The sequence below is a fragment of the Mauremys reevesii genome, linkage group 11 (assembly GCF_016161935.1).
Source record: "Mauremys reevesii isolate NIE-2019 linkage group 11, ASM1616193v1, whole genome shotgun sequence".
NCBI lineage: Eukaryota > Metazoa > Chordata > Testudines > Geoemydidae > Mauremys > Mauremys reevesii.
The window spans coordinates 22958354-22985693 of record NC_052633.1 but is presented as its reverse complement, the minus strand read 5'-3'; the positions used below and the strand labels follow the sequence as shown (position 1 = coordinate 22985693).

General features: G+C 45.0%; 2 protein-coding genes across 8 annotated transcripts in view; one reads left to right on the top strand and one right to left on the bottom strand.

Annotated features, from left to right (window-relative positions):
* SF3B1 (splicing factor 3b subunit 1) overlaps positions 1 to 1182 on the bottom strand; it is a 34969-nt gene extending 33787 nt beyond the window's left edge. The window contains exon 1 of one of the 2 annotated variants that reach the window (XM_039494447.1): positions 1024 to 1182. In XM_039494447.1, the coding sequence (XP_039350381.1) occupies positions 1024 to 1051 (28 nt within the window). In that variant the 5' untranslated portion in view covers positions 1052 to 1182. The remainder of the gene's footprint in view (positions 1 to 1023) is intronic. The other variant, XM_039494444.1, reaches the window with a different exon arrangement.
* Positions 1183 to 15948: 14766 nt separating this feature from the next.
* LOC120375133 lies at positions 15949 to 25667 on the top strand. Of its 6 annotated transcripts, none has more exons than XM_039495842.1 (4): positions 15949 to 16049; positions 18726 to 18902; positions 22588 to 24691; positions 25276 to 25667. In XM_039495842.1, exon 3 carries the CDS (start codon positions 22630 to 22632, stop codon positions 24655 to 24657), a length of 2028 nt encoding a protein of 675 aa, XP_039351776.1. In that variant the 5' UTR covers positions 15949 to 16049; positions 18726 to 18902; positions 22588 to 22629; the 3' UTR covers positions 24658 to 24691; positions 25276 to 25667. The 6 variants fall into 6 exon arrangements, with proteins under 6 accessions (XP_039351776.1, XP_039351771.1, XP_039351775.1 ...); XM_039495837.1 differs by having other exon boundaries at positions 15949 to 16060; XM_039495841.1 differs by lacking the exon at positions 15949 to 16049 and adding an exon at positions 16244 to 16400.
* Positions 25668 to 27340: the final 1673 nt, after the last annotated feature.

The window sequence follows — 27340 nt, the reverse complement described above, 5'->3', positions numbered from 1 at the left end:
TTTTATAACAGCAGTTACTATAATGACAAGTTAAGGGCCCAATCCTGCAACTGACTGTGCTTGAAGAGATCCTTTTACAGCCACTCAGAGCCTCAATGAAGTCAACAGTCCTCCTACCATGGAGAATTGGGCTCTCATCAGGACAGATTACTGTATAACCTCACGTGGGCAGAGTGGCTAACAGTATTTCAGGATCATCATCACACCTGGGCACTATATAAGTAACAAGTGTCTCTATTCTCCCTAGCAACCCAGTATCAACTACTTTATTACAAAATAAATACTATTGAAATGGAGGAGATCGAGCGAGAAAGAGACTACGCAAGAAGATCAACGTAGTGTTACCAATTCCCAGTCTCTGGTGTGGAAGGATAGTAAATTGTAACATGCAGTATTTATTAAGTTCCCAGACTTGCCGTGCAGCCACCTGTAACGCGAGAATACCCCCACCTAGCTTTGGTGCAACACTTTTTAGTCAGGAGGAGACAATAACCCGTGTTTGTATTTCTAACTGAGAGGCAACGGGAACGGGAACACGGTGAGCGTCTGGGAGCGAGGCGGAGTTTCCGACACTGAATCACATCCAGACTGGATCCGCACATGGCTCGCCTCTACCCGGAGCCGGGAAGGCGACTGCGCAGGACCGAGCCGGGCTCCGACCGGAGGCGGACCGGGGGCTCGCGGGCCAGACGTCACCTTCAAAAAATGACGCGCAGCCGCTCCCGGCAGCCCCCGCCCCCGTATTACGGCGTCCACCACCCCCGCTCGGCGCCCGCCGCTAACCCATCGCCGCTCTCCCGCGGCGGGGCGGCCCGGATGGGGCCAGGCCAGACCGGGGGGGCCTGGAGCAGACGCAGGCAGAGACGCCATTACACGCAGGCCCTGCCCACTCGCCCGCCCGCTCGCCCACCCACCGCTCGCCGCGGCCTGCGCCGCTCCCCACGCGGTCAAACGGGCCCGGCGGCGCGGTGCCCGGGGGCAGCAAGGCGCGCGCACCCGAGCGGGGGTGGCTCCGTTTCTCACCTTCGTGGGTCTTGGCGATCTTCGCCATTTTGTGCAGCGCGAACAACACCGAGACGGAACTGGAGCGCCCAGTCCCCAGCCACTTCCGCTACGAGGGGCGGGGGGAGGGGAGACTCGCTGCGCAGGCGCAATGTACGTCAGCTAGCGACGGAGACTCACTGCGCAAGTGCGGTTGCGTCGACGGGGGGGGGCGACAATTGCGCAGGCGCAGTGCTGGGCCTCACGGGCGTGAGAAAGCGCCGGGGGAGTAGGGGACGATTCTTTGTAGCTGGGCACCCCCCCGCACACACAAGTTTGTTCCCCTCCGCGTGTTTGGTTTCACGGCACCGTGACAGGCAGCCCGCTCGTGAGGGGCCGGAGCTGGGGTGGAGCTTTTCCTAGCTCCGCCCAGTCGGGATGCCCGGGACAGAGGCCGCTCACAGGAGGCTGTGCCCGTGTCGAGGCTTGGTGCGCCGCTTGGCGGGGCTCCGGTGTCCTGCCGGGCTCGCCCGTGGAGCCTGGGTGCCAGGCAGTGATCTGCCAGACCAAGTTCCTCCCTGACTCTGGAGACGACAGAGTGGGTTGCTCTCTGGAGCCCCACCCCGTCGAAAATGTGATGTCACTCACAGCAAAGTGTGCGGCTATTCATTGCATGGTCCTTTTCTCCTTTCTTACCCACTTTGAGAAGCAGTGAGACAGTTAATGCTGCCATTTAAATTCTCATAATGGGATCTATGAGTTAAAACCTCACTGAGATTAATGAGGCAATTCACATCCCTCAAAGATATTGTCTCAGGTCCAGTAAACGGAGGCAGAAGTCACTGAATCAGTTAACTTCCAAAATATAAAGTAAGCCTATCTTCATAACAATAAAAGCTACAGACGTTTTTAAAAAAAACATTCTGGAGCACAAGATGGTGGATGAGGAATATAGGGAATGCCATGTATTCACCCCCAGCTTGAGTCATGTCCATGCTATTGGTGGCAGCTGTTCCCTTGCCTTTCACAGTGCTAGGAGATTGTGGCACCATGCCAAGAAAGTGTCAACTTATCATCAAACTGTGACAGAGTTCCACCTGAGTGCCAATGTGCTGACTGGAATGACATAGCACAGTGTGGCAACACGATTGCTCTGCCGGGGACCTGCAAGCAGGCCCAAAATCCACACCACAGGAAATCAGCATAACCCTGAAACAGCTTGGATAGACATCCGATCTACTCTATCTATCACTGCTGATCTGATGATGACCCTGCAGTAACACTACTGCAAGTAGCAGTTTTTGAGGCTGCTACTTTAGAATACAGGAGCAGTATTACTTACGAGTATGGGTGGCAGTGTGTCACCACCATGATTTCTGTAATGTTTAAGAGGTTTGGGGTTTTTTTGGTGAAAAGTCATGTTGTCCAAGTCTGGTCTTATTTGCTAGTTTTGCAGTAGTGCAATTCCACTGATTTATCTGGAGTTACTCCTGATTTATGCTGGTATTTTTAAAGGGTATTTAGGCACCCAAAGATGCAGATAGGTGCTTAGTGGGATTTTCAAAAAGCACCTCAGTGACTAACTCCTTTAAAAATCAGACCCAAACTGCCTGCAAATCCTTCTCAACGTAGCTACAGCAGCTGGTCTTTGCAGCTACAAAAGTGATTGCTAGACACTGCATAGGGCACTCAGGAATTATGTTAATTCCGTATGTTCCTTTGGGCTGCCTTCGCTGGAGAGGTTTGAAAGAAACCTTAACTAAACTCAGAAACATATTAAGTGGATTTTCTCAAATTAAAATTAAAAAAATCACCTTTAGACTCAGACCAAACCTGGAAAGTTTCAACCCTAAAGGAAACACGCAGAAAGTTGAATTGGACTTGGACTAGCAACCAAGGGGTGAAAGGCTCTGTATTCTGTTAAACAAAGAACAACAGAAAACTGCATGAAATTATAGCAAAAGCTGTGGTGGCTTTTATTTTTATTCTCCTGAGTTAGCGTGACCACCACCATTTTCAGTTAGGTTCCCAAAGTCTATTAGATTGTAATGGTTTTCAGCCACTCAGTGATACTATGCTGAGACACTACCATGATGGGTGCTCTATAAATACAAATAATGGGTAGATTAGATAGACAGATGTCAGCAACCTGGTCTCACCAGCAAGTAGGTGGGCAAAGATGTCATCATCATATCTCTTCTATTTTCCTGATGTACCAGAGAAGTTTAGATGAATGTATTAGTCAAACCAATGTTGGCAGTTTGAGTTCTTTAAGGGCATTTTAAGAGATCCTGTTAAATTCAGATTGAGATGGACTAGCACAGCTGTTTGGAATTTTGATTGGGATAAATGGTGGAGTTTTTAATGGGATAGATGTTGCTATGGGGAGGAAGTTAATATTTTATTATAGTTTGTTTTCTGTGCTGCAGATAAATCTTGTCAAGCTGTATGGTCTAATTCAGTTTTCATTGGGGAATGATCTAACTGTAATGTTATTTTTCCATTTATTTGGGCTGGGCATTCAAATAGCTGGAAGATGGTGAGGATCTTTTCTTCTCTTCCCTTATTTTTATATTCCCTTTTATCAGTTCATGTTTTGTTAGACTCTTTACTGACACCCCACCCCTTCTTCCCATAGCCACAGAAAGGATTAGTTGTTGAGTCTCTTGGGGATCCAGGTCGGGAGATCAAGATAGATGAGAATTCAGTGTAGCAGGAGTTTAATGTGTGTAACTGTGATAGTTCTCGGGGTACCCAGGGTTGTTAGTCACCCTGTAACCCTCTTGCCTTCAGTGAGAGAGAGTCTTGCTTATGCTTAACTTGTCAGTTTCCGGACACCTCCAGTCTTTTAGACCTCAAGTCCTCATGATAGATCAGGTTGTCTTTTTGCTGTTCATTATGGTTACTCATTGTATACTTTCTTTTATAGTATTTCCTTTACTCAAAATACATAAACAGAAAATAATCAGCTGTAACAATCCTATCTGTTTCCAATCTTCTTACTTCAGTGTTTGGAACGTGATCCTTAGCTAACCAGCAAACTGTGGGTAAATCCTGCCATGACTATGCCACTGTGATTGTTCTCAAGGTACTCAGGACTGTGAGTCACCTTGTTACCCTCCTTCCTCCAGTGAGAAAGAGGTTTGCTTGTGCTTTAGTGGAAGTTAGCTCCCTGACACCTCCAGTCTGCTAATCACACAAACAATCTCCTCTGAGCTATGCCAGCCCTTCCTTTGCCTTGAAGGTTAACAGGTATACTGGGTACCTGAGCCTCTTTAAAACATTTCCTTGCAGTGGCCAGCCCCTTATCCACTGAACACTCACAGTAATACCAGGTCTGCTGTCTCCAAAGGAACAGTATACACACCTGCTTGAATGACTCAACTCGGGATCAGCTCCTTGTATAATGCCACAGGACTGAGATATATTTATAGTATTTATAGTTAATTGACAATAAACTTATGATTGTTTTATCAAGATTTAAGAGATAGCGAGTAAGAATAATGAAAACAGGTTACATATAAAACAAAAGTATAACATATTTTCTAAAGACTAAACTTAACAGGCTAACCTTTAGTCTAATACATCTAGCTCACCCCAAATGTCCTTTGTACCATTTTGAACAAAGCCTGGTTCAGAGCCCATTTCCATGAATATAAACACACTGTCCATTTACTTCCTAGATGCAGGGATAAAGGTGTCTCCTTTTGCCTTCTCCTTATATCCCCCAAAGTTCATTGTTTGTCCCCACGATCAGGGTTGACCCCTTGTGGTTTATTTTCCAGTGGGCTGACTCCCTGTTGATTTTGTATGTAAATAGGGCTTCCATTGTGTTGGTTTCCAATGCTTAATTTACATGCAGCCCAAAAGAGACTAGTGAATAAACATATTTCTCTGGCAGAAGTCTATTTGTCAATTCTGCCTTGACACAGACTTCAGGAACATATTTTCAGCATGCATAGATAACTCCTTACATAGTGTCAGTACATACATTTCACAACAATATTAATGACCAATATCATCCTGGCTTTCTTTTAAGACCTCACATGATATTCTCTGGTGAACCAGAATGTACATACCAACATCAAGATATTCTTGTAACCCCCTTGACACTTGGCACTAAGGAGTTTGCGGGTGACAGTAACCAATTGAAGTCATTGTCACGTGATGGTGTTCCCTATAATGATTAGTGTGTCTTTCCTTCTCTTGCATCTCAAGCTTGGCTTCTAATGTTTGTTGTGCTGCAGAGTTAACATCAGTAACAAGGTTGTAAGTATAGCTTGTCAGGAATTTTCTGACAATGTTGTTGTTGTTGTTTGTTGGAAAATGCTAATTAGTCAAAACTAAATGTTTCACAGACATATTTCAGTGTTGATGAACTTCCGCTAATAGACAGAAAGGGTCCAATGGGATCCTGCCTGGGCCGGGTTCATTTAGAAACCTGCCTGGTTTCCTGCCACCTCATCTAGCAGGCTGCTGAGGAGACCAGGTTTCTAGGATCCATGACTCCAGGGCATCACCACCATGTGGACTGTGTAAGGACTGGGGCTCCCAGGGTCCATGGCTCTGGGGTGGCCCTGCCACATTGACTGCCTCAAGGCAGGGAATCCCAGGCTTCTACGCTCACAGCTCCATAGCAGGGAGCTTGGAAGCTCTGAGATCTCTGGCTTGAGACCCTGACATATAGTTAGGAGCCTACTAAAAGTTTCTAGGTGCTCTGTTCCTGGGGGGAAACTCCTGTGATTCCATGAGACTTCCTGGGCCACCCCTGACTTCTGGGGAGCAACCCAGAGACTCCCCCGGAGTTGAGGCAGTGTGAGAAGACCCTAGAAATCGGGGAAGGACAAATCAAATGGAAATGTTTCAATATTTCCTAAAATAACATTTTTTGGAATTTCCTTTTTTTCCCCCTCTCTTATTTGGAGTCAAAACATTTTCAAAATGATGGAATTTCCTGTGGAATAAAAATTCGGAGTCTTGACCATCTCTAGTTACAAATAATTGCTCTGACTAAACATCCTCCAGCATAACAGGGAAATAAGACATATTTCAATAGTTGAAGAGGGCATGACTCCCAGGAACACTTCTAATAATTAACTTCAGAATAGGCCATCTCCTGTAAACTAGAAAACCTAGCCCCAATGTTGTGTTGTGATTGAGTTTGGTGCAGTCTGAGGGTGGGAGGCAAGACTTTCATCCTTCCTCCCCCACAGATTCTGGAAGCTGCAAAGACAGTTTCCCAGGACCACTCTAACTTATGGCTGCCTACCGTGGCCCCTTCTTTGACACATTCTTTCCTTCCTTTTGTGATATCCCCATCATGCTCCACCAGCTCTATGTCTCCCTCCACCTCACATCAGGGAGATTCTCAGGTAGTTATTTCTACTGGGTTTATGACTCCTGCATCCCAGTGGAGCTGTCATACAGTAGCCTTATGTAACCCTGAAGAAAGCCTCACATTTTTAAATGTAGTTATAAGAAAAAAAAAATCTGCATGGTGTGAGAGGCTCAGAAGAGCAAGACAGAGAAGGCAGTAGGGAATTGGTCCTGTTTACTAATATACCCAATGCCAGCCTTGAAAAAAATCATACCTGCATGTAACAGGATGAGCTGTCCCCATTACTGTCAGTGGGAACCTGGGGCCAACCCACCCAGGGCCGGTGCAACCCATTAGGCGACCTAGGCGGTCGCCTAGGGCACTGACATTTGGGAGGTGGCGACCACAGTGGCCAGATGTTCGGCCGCCGGGGTTGCCGAACATCCGGCCACCGCGGTCATCGGTGGTATTTCGGGGGCGGGACCTTCTGCTGCCTCTGTCGGGGATGCCATTTTGAGGGCGGGACCTTCCGCCACCTAGGGCGCCAAAAAGGCTGCCAGCGCTCCTGAACCCACCCTGTTCCAAGGCCTGGCCATTAAGAACAGCTGCTCAGGAAGGAATAGTGGAACCCAACTGATAATGGGGGACACGTACCAGTAGAGTCACCACCTCCTGAGCATGATAGAGCCCTGCTTTTTAGATAGAGGGAGAGCTGAGAGGCAGGAGAGAACTGGAGGAAGGGATGTCCTGGGGTAAAACAGAACTTTGGGGAAGTGGAAGGAGCTTGCTAGAAATGAAGCACAGTTTCTGGAAGGAGGATTATGGTCCCCCTGCCCTGAGGAAGAAGTCTGAGACCGGGATTAAGGAAGAGACCTGGGAGAGAATCCAGAGTGAGTAGAATAGTGAGTGGAGTCTCCAGAGTTTGATGCTTTATAAAAAAGAAGCAGGGCTGCCAGGAATGTTTGTAGTATAGGAAGAGGCCCTGGGTGAGAGAAGCAGAATAGACTGTGGTTACTGGAGGGGTTTCCAGGCCTGGGACGCTATAGAAGAGGGTGGCCACGGGTCCTCCTATATTGCTACCCTGTGATGATGTGCAGTGACACCTGTAGATGAGGAGAATATAGGACTGATTAGAGCCTGGGAGGGAAGTGCTGGAAATGAGGTGAAGAGGAAGGAAAAGAGAGTCCCTCAGGCAGGAAGAATCTTGCCTGCCAAGATGGGGGTGGAAGACTTGTTTGTATTTTGATACCTTGAAAGGGGTGGATTTTTGTGATTTAGCTGGAGGACTAAGTCACCAAAGCACCCAAACTGTGCTGAAAGCCAAGATGATCATCTCAGATGAGGGAAAACTGAAGCAGGGTTAGTGCATTGCCCTGTGAGGAGGTGTGCTCTGGGACTGCATTGTACAACACTACAGGACAGGTACAGCTGGAGGGTATGTGCTGTGACCCCAAGTGTATTAGCTTGCAATAAATCCCCAAAGTTTGTTTTGAGGGAAGCCAATTGAATCCGAATGGAGAAAGAGATAATCAGTTTAAGGCAAGGAGCCAAACCTATGTCTGCTTGCTCTTATGTTTTGTTGCAGAGCCATTGGCCATTATCTTTGAAAACTCATGGTGGTCAGGGGAGGTCCCGGATGATTGGAAAAAGGTTAATGTAATGCCCAGCTTTTAAAAAGGGAAGGAGGAGGATCCAGGGAACTACAGGCCAGTCAGCCTCACCTCAGTCCCTGGAAAAGTCATGGAGCAGGTCCTCAAGGAATCAATTCTGAAGCACTTAGAGGAGAGGAAAGTGATCAGGAACAGTCAGCATGGATTCACCAAGGGCAAGTCATGCCAGGCTAACCTAATTGCCTTCTATATGAAATAACTGGCTCTGTGGATGAGGGGAAAGCAGTGGACGTGTTATTCCTTGACTTTAGCAAAGCTTTTGATACGGTCTCCCACAGCATTCTTGCCGGCAAGTTAAAGAAGTATGGGCTGGATCAGGCCTGCAGAACTCATAAAGCAGCAAGGGCCATATTACTCCAAAGAAAACTGCTGAGGGCCAACCCCCCACGGCCCCACGAACCCCGCCCCCCACAGCTCCTCCAAGCCCCCCCGAAACACAACACCCCCCAGTCCTCCTGAAATACTCCCTCCCCAGCGCCGCGCAGCCCCCCTGAAATACTCCCCCCCCCAAGCACCACCCGCCCCACGGAAACAAACCCTCCTTCTCCAGCACTGCCCCACCGAAACAACGGTATTGAACCTTGATATGTTACAGCGGGCCCCTAAGGTAGTATACTTAAGGTAAAAGAAAACTATCTTTTTGCTAGAAGTAGAATAAGATCTTCCCCCAACTTTGTAATCAATTGCCCTGTTGAATTAATTAGGTGTGTATGAGGAAGGCAGGCACCTCCAGACAGCTGCAATCCTGGGAGAGGGGATGGGAGCCAGACCAGATCAGTAGAACAGGTCAGCCACTGACTCCTCGCTCGCCTCCTCAGCCCCCAACCCAACTGGCTCGCCTCCTCACCCCCCACCACTGCCCACCCGCCTCTCCAGCCCCCCTCCCTCACCCACTGCTTGTTGTGCAGCCTGGGCTGGATGAATGGACTATAAGGTGGATAGAAAGCTGGCTAGATCGTCGGGGCTCAACGGGTAGTGATCGATGGCTCCATGTCAAGTTGGCAGCCGGTATCAAGCGGAGTGCCCTAAGGGTCAGTGCAGGGGCCAGTTTTGTTCAGTATCTTCATTAATGATCTGGAGGATGGCGTGGACTGCACTCTCAGCAAGTTTGCAGATGACACTAAATTGGGAGGAGTGGTAGATACACTGGAGGGTAGGGATAGGATACAGAGGGACCTAGACAAATTAGAGGATTGGCCCAAAAGAAATCTGATGAGGTTTAACAAGGACAAGTGCAGAGTCCTGCACTTAGGATGGAAGAATGCCATGCACTGCTACAGACTGGGGACCGAGTGGCTAGGCAGCAGTTCTGCAGAAAGGACCTAAGGGTTACAGTGGACAAGAAGCTGGATATGAGTCAACAGTATGCCCTTGCTGCCAAGAAGACTAACGGCATTTTGGGCTGTGTAAGTAGGGATATTGCCAGCAGATTGAGGGACGTGATCATTCCCCTCTCTTCAGCATTGGTGAGGCCTCATCTGGAGTACTGTGTCCAGTTTTGGGCCCCACATTAGAAGAAGGATGTGGAAAAACTGGAAAGAGTCCAGCGGAAGGCAACAAAATGATTAGGGGGCTGGAGCACATGACTTATGAGGAGAGGCTGAAGGGATTGTTTAATCTGCAGAAGAGAAAAATGAGTGGGGATTTGATAGCTGCTTTCAACTACCTGAAAGGGGGTTCCAAAGAGGATGCATCTATACTGTTCTCAGTGGTACCAGATGACAGAACAAGGAGTAATGGTCTCAAGATGCAATGTGTATGTGTGTTGCGGGGGAGGGGTTGGTTGGATATTAGGAAAAACTTTTTCGCTAGGAGGGTGGTGAAACACTGTAATGGGTTACCTAGGGAGGTGGTGGAATCTCCTTCCTTAGAGGTTTTTAAGGTCAGGCTTGATGAAGCCGAGGCTGGGATGATTTAGTTGGGGATTGGTCCTGCTTTGAGCAGGGAGTTGGACTAGATGACCTCCTGAGGTCCCTTCCAACCCTGATATTCTATGATTCTATGTAGGTGTACATGGTACTTTACAACAGATGGCAACAGCTGGTCAAAACCTGGTTATAGAAATGCAAAGTCCTAATAACTTCTGGGGAATTAAATTGTGACTAAAACCAGAGGTGATGAGAGGGGAGGAAAGTGGGGACAACTGTACCTGAGCTCAGGGCCCCACTACCAGAAGTCTGTAACTGGGGTGAAATAGGGAAGGATGGGGCTTCAAGTTCTCTTTCAACAGGCCTGTCTAGAACAGGGGTCGGCAACCTTTACTATCAAAAGAGCCATTTTGCCCCCTCTTCCACTAAAGAAAAATAGTCTGGAGCCGCAAAACATAACACTGCTTATAAACTTTTAAAAGTTTTAATCTTTTTTTAATTTTACCTGTTACAACAACAGAATACAACAAACAGAAGTGCAGTGTGCATGTGTAGGCCTACTTTGAAATAAATTAAACACTGAACTATGCAGGCCTTTTTGAGTCCTTTCCGTATTTGTGTAAAATTAAAATAAAGCATAGCCCACTTTAATATAAAAAAATATAGTTGCAGCTTAGCAGTTTTAAAAAAGTAAACATAAAATTAGGAACGTTTTTTGACAAGTCCATTTCAGTGTGCTCTCATCCTCTTCGGGTTTCTTTCTCGGCCAGCAATCAACCGAAGCACCTGAACATACAATAAAAAACTACATCAGCTCCGGGTCTGAAATAAATGTTTTTTTCTGAATAATAATAGCCTATTAAATGCTAGTGTTCTCACCTGTTTAATGTGACTTCTGTTTCTGAAGCTCGATGCTGATCTTCCCTATATCGGGGCTGTAAGATGTGACTTTGATCTTCACACAGGACTGTAGGCTCTCATTTGTGAGGCGGGAGCGATATTTGAACTTTATGAAGTTCATGCTCGAGAAAACTTGCTCGCATAAGTATGTTGAGCCAAAGATGGACAGGACTCCAAATGCATACTTTTTCATGTTCATATGAATGGCACTCCATGTTTCAAAAACAAGTTTGTCGGGTTTGGGGAGGTTTTCAATATCATTCCATTTGTGCTCTTTAGCGAGAGTGGCCTTCTGACCGGCGACTTCGATCCGCTGTCAGGCTTTTGAACTTGGACACCCATAAGTCTTTATCCGCTATGTCGGCCAGTTCAATTTCAAGATCGGGCTGACTTATCCCTGTGAATGCGGATATGTTCAGCAGGGATGGGTCGATGTCCAGCAGTGTGACAGGGAAGGACAGAGCGTTTTTTTCCTTTCTGAACTCGCTGAATCTTTCTCCAAATGCAGCTTGCATTGCCATAATTGCACGGTGTAAATAATCACAATTTATGTGATTGTTCTCTTCTTTGAACTCTCTTCTGTACATTTCTGGCAAACACTGTCATCTTGCGCTCAAACGCCAGAACATCCTCCAGCAACTGCAGGGGAGATTTTTATTCAGCGTGTTTAACTCACTTGTCATATCCACCATGAAATAAAACTTTTCCAGCCAATCAAGGTCTCCCAGTTCGGGATAGCTGAGGCCTTTGCTTTCCAAGAAGGTTTTCACATGTTCCAGACAAGCAGCGGACAGCCACCGAACTCTGTTGTGCAGCAGGAGATCCAAATATGCGCTCTCGACTTCATCTAACCATGAACAAAACTGTCGGTGGTTTAACCCGTTTGCAATTTGCAATCATCACTTCCACACATTCAGGGGGGAATGTTTGAGCGCACAGTGCTTCTTGGTGCAAGATGCAGTGAAACGTCATCAGCTCTCGATCCAGCGACTTTTGAAGTAAATTCACAAAGCCCTTCTGTGCTCCTCTCATACTGGGTGCACCATCAGTAGACACTGACACCAGGTGAGTGGTGTTTATTCCTTTGGCTTTTAGACAACTCAAAACAGCCTCACAAATGTCCTATTTGGCCCTTTAGCGGTATGAGTTCAAACAGTTCTTCCTGCGGCCCATCAGAGTTCACATATCTGCATAACAGTGCTGTCTGCTCAATATCGTTTACATCACTTGACTCATCACAGGCAATTGAATATGCTTGAGCTGAATTGATGTCATCAATTTGCTTACTGGTGATGTTTGTTGCCATTTTAATGGTCCTGTCCTTGACGGTCTTTGCAGAGAGAGGCATTTCTTTAATTTTCTGAATAATTTCCTGTTTGTTTTGAATTTGATATTTTTATGAACGATTCTTTCATGTATTCTCTGTCTGTGAACGGCTTCCCCCTCCTTACGATCTCATGAGCTGCCACAAAACTAGCAGCTGTAGTTGAGTTTGGAGAGTTGATCCACTTCTTGAAAGTATGTTTGCTCTGCTCAACTTTCCGTTGGGTACTTTTCAGAAAATGCTGAGTGCTTGTTTTGAAAATGTCTTTCAACGTTACATTTTTTGTTGTTTGCTAATTTCTCGCCACATATCAAGCACACAAGTAAGCCAGCGTTGTTGGCAGTGAAGGCAAAGGAATCTGTCCATGCAGAATTAAACTCTCTATTTTCTTCTGAGATTTTTCTTTTTTGGGATGTATTCATGGTTAGCTTACTCAAGAAGCTGCCTGCAGGTAAATTTAATTGACAAATTATAAAAACTTTTAAAAATTCGATGTTAAAGTATCACCCAAGATAACTGTGCAACAAAATAAACAAAAATAAAATAATATATAAATAAAAATTAAATTAATAAATAACCGTTATTCTTTTTTTTTCTTTTTTTTTCCTTTTGTCAAGGCCGAAGGGAGCCACAACAAGGAGGCTGAAGAGCCGCATGCGGCTCCGGAGCCGCGGGTTGCAGACCCCTGGTCTAGAACTTCCAGTCGGGGATCAAGACACCACTGTTTAATGCTATACAAACATGTAGCAGAGATTGTGAACTCTTCCGGATAGGGATTCTCTAGACCAACAAGATTAGTGGATGAAACAAACAAATTGGTAAGAGTGGGGGAAAGGGAGGATAGGGTAGCAGTGATGTAGAGCATATTTTGTGTAGGCTAGCAGCACACAGTATAGCAGCCTCTCCAGCCATTACCAGAATTGAATCTAAAGGAGGGTGGAGGTGACTTTAAAAACATTTATTTTTTGTGTGTATGTTGGGGAGGGGGGGGCGGGCTGTGCTAGGCATGTAGGTATGAGAGAAAACAGGTGTTTGAGGGAGAAGTGAACAAGTCAGTGAAGGCTTTTTGTTCTCTGTCTTTAAAGGTGACTTGCCCAGAAAAAATGAGACTTATAATGGAGGTCCAAAAACTTAAGAACAAAACTAGGCTGCCTTTTTTTTGTTGGTGATGTCTTTTTACAGGATGTGGATTGAGAGCTCTGTAAGGCCTCGCCTACACTGCAAAGGGTTTGCTGGTATTTTTATACTGGCAACACCCCTCATGAAGATGCAGCTTATACAGGCGAGAGTTATTTTGCTGATATAGCTTGCACCAGTTCCCCAAATGAAATTTTGCTGGCATAACTGTTTGCTCTAGGCTTTTAGCTGGTATGAAAATGTTGTAAAGAATCACACCTTCACCTGACATTATTATACCAGTAAAAATTCATAGTGTAGATCTCATCTAAGATCCCACTCCTGTGATGACTTAATCGTGTGCTTAACTCTTACACATTGTGAGTGGTTTCATTGACTTCAGTGGGAGTACTCAAAGTGCACAAAATTAAATGTGTGCATAAATCTTTGCATGATTGGGCCTAAATCCTTAGCAATCTTTAACAGACATAAATAACATTTCTTGCTTGAGAAATTATAAGGTGCCTGAGTTAAAAAAGATCTCATAAAGAAATAAACCTGAATAAAAAACTCTTCCAGCTGCAAGGTCACTTCTGTAGTGCCTCAATCTCACAATTATCCAGTAATCCATAATTTTCAAGAAAAAACAAACAATGGAGGAAACTCTAATTTCTAATGTAAAAGTCAACCAGAAAAGCACATCTGAAATAAAAAACAACTCTTCAGGCCTCTTTTATCAAGAAGCATGAAAGGAGACAAACCCATAAAGATAATGGCTGATGTAATTTGCTTTGTCCTCCCTTGGATTCCTAGCAAATTGCAAAGAGAGCTGACAACCTAACTTTCTACATGCCCAAATTGCTGTGTGCGCCTTTTGGATGACAGAATCTCTTTAATCTGCACAGATGTTGAAGATTCCCTGGCACGTTTTGAAACTCCACCTATTTTCTCCAGCAACCTTGTTGGATAAAATAGTTCCTTGCTTTGCATCCTGCAGTTGTGAAGCATGTTAGCTGATGCTCTTATCAGAGGTAGCTACATTTCACAGTTCCTTATGCATGAAGGCCTTGAACCTATGTCAGGATTTGTCAGCAGCACAGACTTCAACTCTTGCATAGGACTCTATCTAGGCATAGGTAGTTGTAATAGTAGATACAGATGCAGGATAAGGGCCACTGTTTTCATAACATCTTGATATCTTTTGTTGGGGGAAAGGGTGCGTTAGAATACTGAGTGAGATTTTATATAAATATTTAACAAATGATTAATATTAATTGTATAATCAATAGACTCTAACCCAGTGGTCCCCAACCTTTTTGTGGCCAGTAGCACATTCATGTTTTCAGAAGAGTGTGGCGGGCGCCAACAATTTTTCAAGGCTTATTTTGTATTTGTACATTAAATAATACGAAAAACATCATATTTAATATTCTTCCCATTCTGGGTTGAAATAATACGTACGTTGTCTCTTATTTGAACCACTCATTTTGGAGCAAAATGTTAAAAAAATAATAAATTGCAAAGCACAAGAAAACAGCAGTATCAGTGCAGGAAGAATACTCACACACAGGGCTGGCTCCAGGCACCAGTGGAATAAGCATATGCCTGTGTCAGCATTCGGTCCATTTTGCAGAGGTGGAGCATGGTATTTTTTGTTTGTTTTTTTGTTTGGTTTTTTTTGCCGTCAGTTCTGGGCAGTGCAGGGACAAGCCTGAGAGAAGCTGCGCAGCCTGCACCCCAGAGTACTCTGCAGGGGCGGCTCTAGGAATTTGGCCGCCCCAAGCAGTCATGCCTGCAGGAGGTGCACCGGAGCCGCGGGACCAGCGGACCTCTCGCAGGCATGACTGCGGAGGGTCAGCTGGTCCCGCGCCTCCAGTGGACCTCCCGCAGCTGCGGAGGGTTCACTGGTCCTGTGACTCCGGTGGAGCATCCGCAGTCATGCCTGCGGGAGGTCCACCCAAGCCGCGGGACCAGCGGACCCTCCGCAGTCATGCCTGCGGGAGGTCTGGTAGACCTGCAGCTCCCGTGGACCTCCTGCCTGCCGCCCTGCCGGCAAAATGCCGCCCCAAGCGCGTGCTTGGCACGCTGGGCTCTGGAGCCGGCCCTGGTACTCTGTCCCCAGCAGGCGGGGGGCCCTGGCATCTCTCCCCTGCTGGGCACTAGGCGGGCCCCGCGCCTGCCGGGGACAGAGAACACCGGCGCCCTCAGCCCTGGAGTTCTCTGTGCCCGGCAGACGCGGGGCCGCGGCTTCTCTGCAACCCCGGAGTTCTCTGTGCCCGGCAGGCGTGGGGCCGCGGCTTCTCTGCAACCCCGGAGTTCTCTGTGCCCCGCAGGCGCGGGGCCGCGGCTTCTCTGCAGCCCCGGAGTTCTCTGTGCCCGGCAGGCGTGGGGCCGCGGCTTCTCTTCTTGAAGCCGGAAAGAAGCTGTAGCCCAGCGCCTGCCGGGGACAGAGAGCACCGGCGCCCGCCGGGGCACATAAATGCCCCGGCGGGCACCACGGCGGGGACCACTGCTCTAACCTTTCATATCGTTATGACATTGCAGTTACTCCCTCTTTCGCCCAGCAGGTGGCGCTGTGAAGGCCTGCAGTGAGCGCCTTGGGGCGCCGGACCCCTACTTCTTTGAGCAACAGCCGATTGGGAGGCTTTGCTGTCGATCAGAGAGTCTGGGCTGGAGCAACCCGCTCTGTTGGGACAACGGGCTGTCAGTCAGAAGAACCGGGCGCTGATTGGGCCCTGCCTCTATGCCTGAGCGGTAGCTGCCCGGCGCAAGGCGAGAGCCGTGATGGGAAGGCGCGGTCCGGAAGCGCTGGTGCCCGGCTCGTGCTGCCTTTGTTTTACTGGCTCCCCCTGAGCCAGGGAGACGAGCTTAGGGTCCGCTGCGTGTAAGAGGGGCCCAGGCGCGGCAGCGGAGAGGGGGCGGTGTGGGCAGGGCGCAGGCCGCCGGCCTGGCGATGCGCGCGCGCGGGGAGCGGGGGGAAGGGAGAGAGACGGCTCTTCCCGCGCACGGAGCCTTGGGCGGGAAGTGGCGCGCGCAGCCCGGGTGTGCGAGGGGAGCGGGGCGAGCTGGCGGGGGCGAGAGGGGCCCCAGAGAGAGGCCGACTAATGCACAGGAGCCTTGAGCCCCGGGAGAGGGAAGATCTAGGTGCTGAAATGGCTCCCTAGTGCCGGTCCCTGCCTCAGCCTTCCACGTATTTATCTCGCCTTCCGCAACCCCCTGCAGAGGTAGGGAAGGGCTGTGATTCCCCTGGTACAGCTGGCAGATGAGGCCCAGAGACAGAGGCTGTGTCTACACCTAAACATTAGATTAACTTAACTGCCTTGGTCGGGCCTATGAGAAACTTCACGTCCTGTTGATGTAGGTAGGTTGCTCTAACCCCCACTGTAGAAGCAGCTAGATCAAGGGAAGAATTCTTCCTTTGATCTGTCATTCTCTGAGAGGTGGATTAACTAAATTGATGGAAAAACTCTTCTGTAGGATGTGTTTATATACATAGCAGTGCCACCGTATGATCATACACTGACTTACGGTCACACAGGAAGCATCTGACAGAGTAAGAATTGGACTCCTGGTCTCCAAGTCCAAGAACCCTAACCACTGAAACACTGTAGTGAAAGGATCTGTAGAGCCATCAGCAGGAATTTCATGCTTCTGCTACCACTTCCTAAAAATATAAATAGATGCAATAATGTTACCAAAACTTACTGTGTATTTTCCATTGAATAGTTCATGTTTCTCATCAGTTTTTGTTTCACCTGAAAACTTGTCTAATATTCTTGCTCAGCGGTTCTCAAACTTTTGTACTGGGGGACCCCTTTCACAGAGCAAGTCTCTGAATGCAGCATTCCCCCCCCCCCCTTATACATTAAGAACACTTTTTTATATTTAACACTATTATAAATGCTGGAGGCAAAGTGAGGTTTAGTGTGGAGGCTGACAGCTCGTGCCCCCACCCCCCCATATAATAACCTCACAACCTCCAGTTTCAGGACCTCTGTTCTTGATACATTTTAATTCCATCTGAAATTTAGAGGTCTAGCTTTGCTTTCAAATTCTAGATGACCTTCCATCAGTTGAACATAATTCAACTCCATTGCTGTCTACTGTTGAGAGAGTTAATGTTCTCAGCTTCCTTTCTTTGGCAAAATTTCATAAGAAATTGTAAGCTATGCTGTACATATTTTCACAATTAAATACATGATAAAGCTAGTGAGGGGAGACTCTCTTCCATCTTTGCCCCACCATGGGGGCTAAATGCCCTGACATCCCCATGTACATGCTAGTGAAGCTCTTATCACTTTCTATCATTGTCTTGTGACTAAAGCATAGGACTAGGAGAAAGGACATTTGGGTTTAATTTCCAGGTCTGCCACCAATTTGTATCACCTTGAAACAGAATGGTTAGCGACTTGGCCTATTTCCCTGCCTCACAGAATTGTTGTATTGGCTTAACAGTTACATGTAAAGCATTCTTAGTTATTTAGATGGAAGGCACTCTGAAAGTCTTGTTTATAAAAAAAAATGCTTTATTACTGCTTTGGCTGCCAAAGGAGCATTCCATACTGTTGAACTATTCAGCTATCTATAGAACCAGTTTTAAATACAACATGTTAAAAATGCAATGTATTTTAAACAGTAATTATCCACTATCACATATGGTCATTTCTGGGAGCTCCAATTAGGAACCACTCTTTACCCACATAAAATGACTCTTAAAAGTGTTGGATATTGTAAAAGTATTTTTAAATTATAATCAGAAGGTTGAAATGAATCTTAACTTTCTAGTCAGTTTTTCCTCTATGGCAAATGTATGCTCTAGTTTGGTATTATAGGATTGATTATGCTGGTGGCTTCTCTTTTTTAAAAGGAAAACGAGGTTTAATAATATAAAAAAAGCTCTCTGTTGGTCATTAGGACAGTGTGATATAAATGTTTTAAAAAAAGAAAAGCACCTTGAATGTGGAATTTCCCTACTGGAATAGGTCAGGAGAGCCCTGCACAAATACAAAATTCGTATCCGCATCCCATCTGTGGATATAAAGCAGGTATCTGCAGATTTGTAGGGCTCTAGATAAAAAGTTTATATTCACATCTGAGCTGCGATCTGCAAAAATGGTCTGGGAATATAAATCCACAAATTTGTAGGGCTCTGTAGATCAATCAGGCCAAGACCAAACCTGACAATGTTCAGAGTACAAAGCAAAAAACACATAAGGGGTGAATAGGAGGGAATTTAAATAAAAGCTAAAAGTAGCAGAGATGAAGTACAGGATCTCTTACAGACAAATTAATGCGTCTCAATGTATAAGGGGCTTAGATTCTACTCTTTTTAGGGATTTTTAATGTGACCATCACCTAGATATCAGAATATATTTACATAAATTAGACAGCGAGATTGCGTTTCCCAATCTTTTCCCTTACAACGATGGGCATGTTAGAAATGTCTGACAGATGGAAAAATATTTTACAGCTTGTTTTAGGATTGTTCCTAATTGTTGATTCTTGAGATATGTTGCTGAGAATTAGATTGGGTTTTTATTTTTTGGTAGATCTTGATATCTTCTGGTAATGGAGAGGGAAGTGTTGCTGATTTCAAAAATTTTCTATGGAGTTGAGTAAGCATTCTACAACAACTGTGATAGGGACACTCCCAGGACACCAGGAGAAATACGAAGAGAAGAGAAAATACTTGGTGGTCAAGAGGAGTACTTCTGAATAAAGAAAAGGTTGGTACCAGAAGAGAAGGAACAGCAGAAAGAAGCTCCTGCTCTGTAAATAATTAAATAAATCAAGTCTGATGCTCTTAAGGCTTAAAATACTCAGCCTTTATTTTTTCTTCTGGTCTTCTATTTATTTTATGTTTCATTGGAGTATTTTTACTGTGTTGAAATGTTATGTTTCTTTGCACAGATTTCTTGAAACTTTTTATTTATTTTTTTTTAAAAGAAAGATGTTGCTGGATTTCATTTTTTGAATATCCCAGAAAACTTTTCTTGGGAGCTGGAAATTAAAAATCAAAGATGTTTACCACCTTCTTTAGATTGATGCAGAGAATAGGATTCAAACCAAGGATATATTGGGATTTTAACTGAATTTAGTGCTCATGAAAGATGACCAATTGACATCCTTGAAGATGTATTCACAAAAAAAGTACATAGGGATGTTTTTGCCTTCATTACAGGCTGTCACTGGGCCTATGCCTTAGTCTGCAGGATCAGTTTTGGGGTGAGAGTGAAGTTTAGTCACTGTGGGCCAGATCCACAAAACAATTTAAATGCTTAAGGCCAACATTTAAGCACCACTAAGGTCCTCAAAATCCCTACTCACCTGCTGCCTCACTCTAAAGTCCCTAGGTGCTTAAATTTCCCTTGGTAAAGTCCCCTGGTTTTTGCCAGTGAGCATGTGCACGGCCACCTCAGTCTAGGTGTCAGGCACCTGAGTCCTGGTCAGGGTCCTCAAACTAAGTGTTCCTCTGCCTATCTTGCCTATAGAACCTGATCTAGAACATGTTCCCATACAAAAGAGGAAGTGATGGTGGTGCTGCCCCCTTATGTTTAGCCCAGTGGTTAGAGCACTCACCCAGAATGTAAAAGACCCAGGTTCAATTCTCCCTGTGCCTGAGGTGGAGAAAGGAATTCAACTTGTCTTCCTTTACTTTGTGATTTCCTTAACCACTGGCCTATGGGGTATTCTGGGACATGTAACTATCTCCTGTTGAAACTGTTCCACTTTTATAAATAATCAAATATGCATCGGAGCAGGGGGACTGGAACCTCGATATCTCACATCCCAGGTGAGTGCCAAAGCCACTAACAGCTATAGAGTCATTCTCACTCTCTGTTCCAGAGCATATTTAATTACTTATTCACAGTGTAACAGCTTCCACAGAATAAATTGAGGGACTCATAGCAGATTATGCCATAGCCAGTGATTAGGGTACTCTCATGGGAGGCCCAGGTTCAAATCCTTTCTCCACATCAGGCAGAGGGGGAATTGAACCTGGGTCATCTATATCCTGAGTGAATGGTCTAATCACTGAGCTAAAAATTATTAAGGCGGGGGTTCTACCATCTTCTCTGTGGCATGTCTTCAAAAACCAAAACAGTGTAAATACCTACTGTAATTCCAGAAAAGGGGTTTTGGCTGAGAATCCTTAGTGGAGATGGACAGTCTAGCTTGGACTTGGGTACCTAAGTGCCTTTGAGTGGTGGTACCTCTCCTCAGCATTTCCTATTGGCTAATTTAGGTTGGTCCCTGCTCACTATTCTAGCTTTTGTGATCTCATTCTTAGATGTCCAGCTCTTCCCATGCATTGTATAGGGAGCCTACATGCCTGATCAAGGCTGAGTGGCAAGGTGCTTAAAGGTTAGGTAGTGAAATGCCCAAACTCTTGTGGATCTAGCCATGTGACCAATTCTCCCTTTGGCCTCTCTACTAAGACTGCACCAAGTGTAATAGTTGCAGTAATGGAACTTGTGAGGTAGGCAGCTTTGGACCGAAACCATCAAGTAATTTCATAGATCACTAGGCAGCAATGATTTCCAGTCACCAAGCACCAGACTTTTAAAGGTATTTAGGTGCCTATTTGTATCTTTAGACATCTAAATACCTTTAAAAGTCTGGCCACAACCAACTTGGAGTTGATTAGAACTAGTGTCCTCAAGAGTCATAGACCTTACTAGTCATGTGAGCAGTCCATTCTCCTTTTGCTTTGATAATATAGTTTGTATAATACAACCTGAAATTAGATCCTCTGTGGACATTTTTTCCCTTTAATGCAGGGTATGCACTTTTTGGGAAGAGTGGTACAAGGGAGTGGGACTTACCCAGCGTCACCTCCTGCTGGTCTCTTCCAGGAATTAGCTCTCCAGCCTCCAGAGTACCCTCTGCAGGCCAGTGTCCCACTGCCTCTTGGCTCCCATGTCCCTCCCAGGACCTGGTGCCCCTTTATCTGGGGTGCTGCCCCCTGGCAGTAGCCCTTCAGTCTTAGGGTCTCCCCTCCCCATGGAACCCCCACTCACTATCCCCACCTCAGTATACAGCTACTGCCAGTAATTATCTAGCCCCCATGCCCTGGGGCAGACTGCAGTATCAGCCTACTCATCACTGGCAAGGTTGGGTTTGGACCTGCTAGCTTTGCCTACTCCTGGGCTGCCCTCTGCAACCCCCAGTACCTATTTGCCTTCTGTTAGGCAACAGCCTGGGGCTTTCCAGGCTGGAGCTCCCCAACTCCTCTGCCTTTCCCCAGCCCAGCTTCACTCAGGTACCCTCTCTCTCACTCCCTACAGCCAGACCTATTTCCCTCAACAAACAGAAATAGACTGCTTGGGCTTCTGGCTCACAGCCTCTTAAAGGTGCCAGCTGGGCCTGATTGGGGCATGGCCACAGCTGAACCTACTTTCCTCAATCAACCCAGGCTTCTTGCCTCAGCCACAGCCCTCTCCTGCACTATTTTAAACCGTTTAGGGCAGAAGTGAGATTAGCACCCCGCTACAGTGGGGATTAATATCTTTTATATAGAGAGTATTTTGGTGATATATTGAGTAATATGATAAGATTGTAAAATGTTATTAAGCTAGACAGTGATTTTTACTTATCACTTACATACTGCTTTCCATCCAAAGATCTCAAAACACTTTAAAAACATTAATTAAGACTCACAACATCTGCATAGTAGACAAGTATTGTCCCTACAAATGGATAAACCAAAACACAGAGTTGAGGTTAAAAGTTTTAAAATTGCATGTCTACTCTTAGGCACTTAAATCCCTAACTAGGCACAAATTTACAAATGGGCTGACCATCAGAAATGTTGATAATCTTCAGATTCCACTAATGTCTGTAGAGCTTGAGGGCTTCAACACCTTTGAAAATCAGTCCATTTTTATTTTGGTGCCTGATTAGAGATTTAAGTGAGTTGCTGAAGGTCACAAGAAGTCTGGACAGAGCTGGGAATAGAACCCAGGATTCCTAATCCCAGTTTTGGGCATTAGGCAAAAGACATTTATTAGTAAAATACTTTGAAGGAACATGTTAATTATGTCCTATATAACTTTTTTTCCCATTTGGGAAGAAGAAAGCATCCTATGGTTGTAAAATTTGCTGTCTACCATTTTTATTAAAGTACCCTCTGAACTTTTTGAACTAGCAGTCTATATTCAGATGAAATTTTTAACAGGTTTGAATATTTGGACCCTGAGTTACACTTACATATAGAATTTGTTTTTAAGGTTTAGCAAGCCTTTTCCTTTTGAAGAGTTTGAACTGGGTGTCAGAATTTATTGGTTAAATCCTCTTTTTTTTTGGTATGTTACCTTTTTTTTTTTTTAATCCTCCAGTAAGGGATTTCAGATTTTTCATGTTACTTTTATCTTGGGAGATTTATAGTAATTGACTATTTTTATTTTTAAGGAATCTTATGTTCTTGGAGAAGCCCATAACACATGACCATAGATGGCGCCTAAACCACTTGGGAAGTGGGAAAAGTATGGAAAAAGATACTGTCGAGATTGGGAAAGGGAAACTGGATTAAAAGAATGGATTCGAAGTGTACCCGGAGATGACACAAAGGCAGCATGCAAATATTGCGCATGTGAAATCAGAGCCCATCATAGTGATTTGGTTGCACACAGTAAAACCAAAAAGCACAAGAGACATGTTGCTTTATTTTCATGTTCTTCTGATATGAAAAAACATTCATTTGAATTTGAAGTTGAAAACCAAAATTCATTTGACGATGATATCACACAAGCCAAAATGGATCAATCTGTTAATGTGTGCGCATTGAAGCTAGCGGCACACATAGCTTGCAATATGAGCATTTTTACAGTGGATCACCTAGGCTGCATTGTTGGAGGGATAGCAGAGAAGGACATTAGTCTGCATAGAACAAAATGCTCCACACTGATTAGAAATGTCATTGGTCCTACTGTACACGAAGAACTTCTGAGGGACATTGGCAATGGACACTACTCGTTGATCATTGATGAAAGTACAGATGTATCAGCACAAAAGCAACTTTGCTTGATAGTAAGATACTTTAGCAACAAGCTTAAATGTATTGTATCATCCTTTGCAGGGATCATTAATTTGACTAGAAGTGGTACTATCACAGAAGCCCTCTTGACATTTCTAAATGACAACAAGCTGAACATAAAAAAGTGTGTTGGGATTGCTGCTGATGGTTTCAATACAAGCTTATGTGGAAATAAAAATTCATTGCTCAAAAAGTTTTATGAACTCAATCCTTGTGGAGTTTTCATCAAATATGTAAGTTACTCTCTCTATTTGTGCTCTTCAAAAGCCATTGATATGCTTCCATTGAACATAGAGTATATGGTTTCACGGACATACTTGTGGTTTTCCCATAGCACTTTCCACCAGAAGAGGTACCATGAACTGTATGCTGCCATCAATGTTGGAGAGAATTTCCTGAAAATACTGCAGCTTACTGAGACAAGATGGCTGTCCATTAGCCCTTGTATTAACAGAGTACTTGATCAGTATGAAACTCTGATGTTGCACTTTCAGTCTATAAGAGACAATGAAAGGGACTACAGTGCTGAGCTTCTCTATCAAATGTATTCTGATCCAGTAAATAGACTCTATCTTGTTTTTCTGCAGCCTCTTATTCAGGAAGCTAATAGGATCAACAAGTTACTTCAATTTGAAACAGTCAATCCAGTTAACCTTATTGCTGAATTAATGCTGTTCTATCAGAATTTGGTGCAAAGAGTCATGAAACCTTGTGTCTTTACAACATGGTCATCCATTGTAAATTATGACATTCACTGTAACAGGAACTACATGCCTCTTTCAGAGGTTAACTTTGGATCAGCGTTCCTGTCTGAATTAATAAATGCAAATCTTTCCTCACATACGGTAGAGATCATCCAAAGCAGATGTCGAGATTGTATCCTTGAGTTTGCTAAGCAAATAAAGCTCCGACTGCCTCCAAATGTCCATCATCTAGAATCTCTTAGTGCTCTGAACCCTTCAATTGTTCTAAGTCCTACAAAACCTGAATTCTCAACCCTGTCTTTCTTGTCCTTATGTAGAGGGGATCATATCAAGTTGAAACAGCAATGGAGAAATCTGGATGCAGTCTCATGGACAAACACAGAAGATAGCCAAATAGAACAATTCTGGATAGAAGTTGCAAAACACACAGATGAAGTTGGTGATAAGGATTTTGTTGAGCTAGGATTATTTACCCTTGCCCTTCTCACCTTGCCGTTCAGCACTGCAGCTGTGGAATGTACAATCTCACAAATGAACTCGATAAAAACCAAGTTAAAGAACAGACTGCAGGACAGCCTACTTGAAAATATCTTAAGGATCAGGGCCTATATGCACCGAAATAAGATTTGCTGCAACCAGTTTCAACCATCCAAAGAGATGATATCTTTGTTTAATAATGAGTTTTATGCAATTGCTAATAGCAAGGACGCTACAGATGACTCTGAGGAGGATATATTTTGAAAAGACTCAAGTGAAGAGGATCTCTTTTAAAAAAGTAAGCAAGGATTTTCAAAATGGCTCATTGCAGTTGAACTATTTGACTCATGCATTTCAAATTTTGTTCTATCTACAAATCTGTTTTCCCATTCATTTAGTAAGAACTACTTTTCATAGAGGAAGATACATTGCATAAAGCCACACATCCCTTTTTTAGAAAAGGATTTTTGAAAAACTAAAGTAAAATTAATGAGGCATGCTCTAATAGTAATTCATTTGGTGGGAGGCATATTTGACTGAAGATGCTGATTAGACAGTGCACCAAAAACCCCTCCCCATTAGCCTATTAATGTAATACAGTCATGGCATATTTTTATATTGAGTGATACACAATGTAACACTACATTTCTGTGCCTCAGTACAATACTCTCAGTCAGGACCCAGATGGCTGGGTGAAGATTAAATAAAACCTGCTTTTTTATATGTTTTGGAGGGCACTACTCTTGAATAATTTGTACTTACGACTCTGTTAAGAGATACTTCTGAGGGCATTCTGTGCCAAAAAATTCTACACCAAAAAAATAAAAATTCTGTGCACAATATTTTAAAATTCTGCAAAACTCTATACATTTTATTTTTCAGATAAATGTGGAAGCTCTTCATGGCATTGGGGAGCATATGCCACTGGCTGCACAGAGGTGGGAGATTATTGTGCAGCTACCCCTTGGGATACGGACTCAGTGGTGAGGCTGCACCCAATCCTGACACAGTGCTAGGACTGGGCCTGCCCCTGACACATCCTAAGGCCCTTCCCCTCCATGCCAGGTGCACCAGGTATAGGAACCAAGTGTGGCGGGGGTTAGTGTGGGGGAATCCAGGGATGGGTTGAAAAGGTTCTGTGTGTGGGGTAACCTGGGTGCAGGCGGCTCAGTGAGGGATCCAAGTGTAGGGGGGAACTGGATGCACAGGGGCTTGTTGTGGAGTTCTGGGTGCAACGGTAATGGGACTCTGCAGGGGGGTCCAGGTGAAGGTGGTTGGGGCTCAGCAGAGGGGGGTTGGTGTGGGGAGGACAGAGCTCTATAGAGGGGCCTGGGTGTGGGGGGCTCAGTGGTGTTCAGATGCTGGGGGAGTGGGGCTCAGTGGGATGGGGATCCAGGTGCAGCTGGTTGGGGTTTCGGTGGGGTGGGGATCTTGGTGTGGGTGGCTCGTCGGAGTGGTGCAGGGGGAGTGGGGCTCATCGGGGGTTCTGAGTGTGGGGGGTGAGGCTTAGCAGGAGGGTCTGGTATAAGGGTGTGGATCCATGGGGGTTGGGCGGATGGGGGAGTAGCTCCCTGTACAGGGATCCTTCTCCCTGCAGCTGAGGAGTGATGGGTGCAGGAAGCGGAGTGGGGTGCAGTTTGCAGAGGTCCCTGCAACTGGGGGAGAAATCTGGGGGTGGGTCTGACCTGGCCCCGGACGCCATGTAGGGAAAGAGGAAGTCCTGTCCTCCCCAGCCCAGCCAGGACTAGCAGCTGAGCCTGGTGCAGGGTTGGAGCCACCAGCCAGGTCTTCCCCAGTCCTGTCCCCTGCCTCACAGTGATTTACCTCTCTGCCGGCTGCCCTGGGTACCCAAAATATATTGCTGGGGAGGGTCGTATGACTGCTCTTGTGGCTTCCCTTTGCTTTCCCATCAGGAAAAGGTGAGGGGGCTACAGGGCAAGCTCTGAGGGGAGGCTTGGAGATGAGGCAGGATCTAGTTTTCTGTGGGGAAGCAAAGAAATCTGACGGGGATGTAAATTCTGCACATGCACATTGGCACAGAATTCCCTCAGGAGTAAAGAGAAGTCTGAAATTCAAAGTGGCATATTATACATAAAAAGGCAAAGGATTATTACAGTAATTGTAACATAGTTGTAATTTCTTAATGGTATTGTCTTGTGCTTTCTTTTGGAACTGGTATTAGATGAATTATGTACAAGTTTGAATTAATAACTTAAAATAGTCTGGAATTGTAACAGTGTAGGATAACACCATAAATATTTTAACTGTTGTAATACCAATTTTGAACCCACTTTTATTCATTTTTAATGTACATTCTAAATTTTTGTAATAAACTGATATGTATAATACAAAACTTGTAATTCTGCAGTTATAAACTAAAGTCTTGAGTGTGAGAGGTGCTAAATGTCTTTAATTCTCAAGAGCATTCACAATATGGCACTAGTGAACACTAGCAGTGTAGTTAGTGATGTGTATGAAGACAGCTGGTCACCTCAAAGGAAAAAAAATCCATAGGAACTCTTCTAATTTGGTTTTTATTGGCAGAGAATATTTTATAGTTCCCTAACTATGGCAACTTGTGGAGCTGGATCTTCTGAATACTATTCCTTAACAGTTCCTAGTATATTAACTACTCCTAAACAGAACCCAGATACCCGGAAAATAGGCCTATGTGCAGCCTCTGCTTAGGTATGTAACTTCTCCAGTGTTACAAAGCTGACTCTGTAACCCTGAAAGCCCCAGAGTTTAGAGGCACTAACCTTCCTTTGTACTTCTTGAGTAAAACGCACAAGGTAAACTTATTCCTTGTTATGCACAAAGTAGTATTACTTGAAGTTAGATGCACCATCAGTTCTTCTTAGGAATAATAAATATAAAAACATTATCACAAGCTGGGTCTGTGGGGAAGGAGCAGAGTCTGTGAGGACAGGAGCACTGGACACCACAG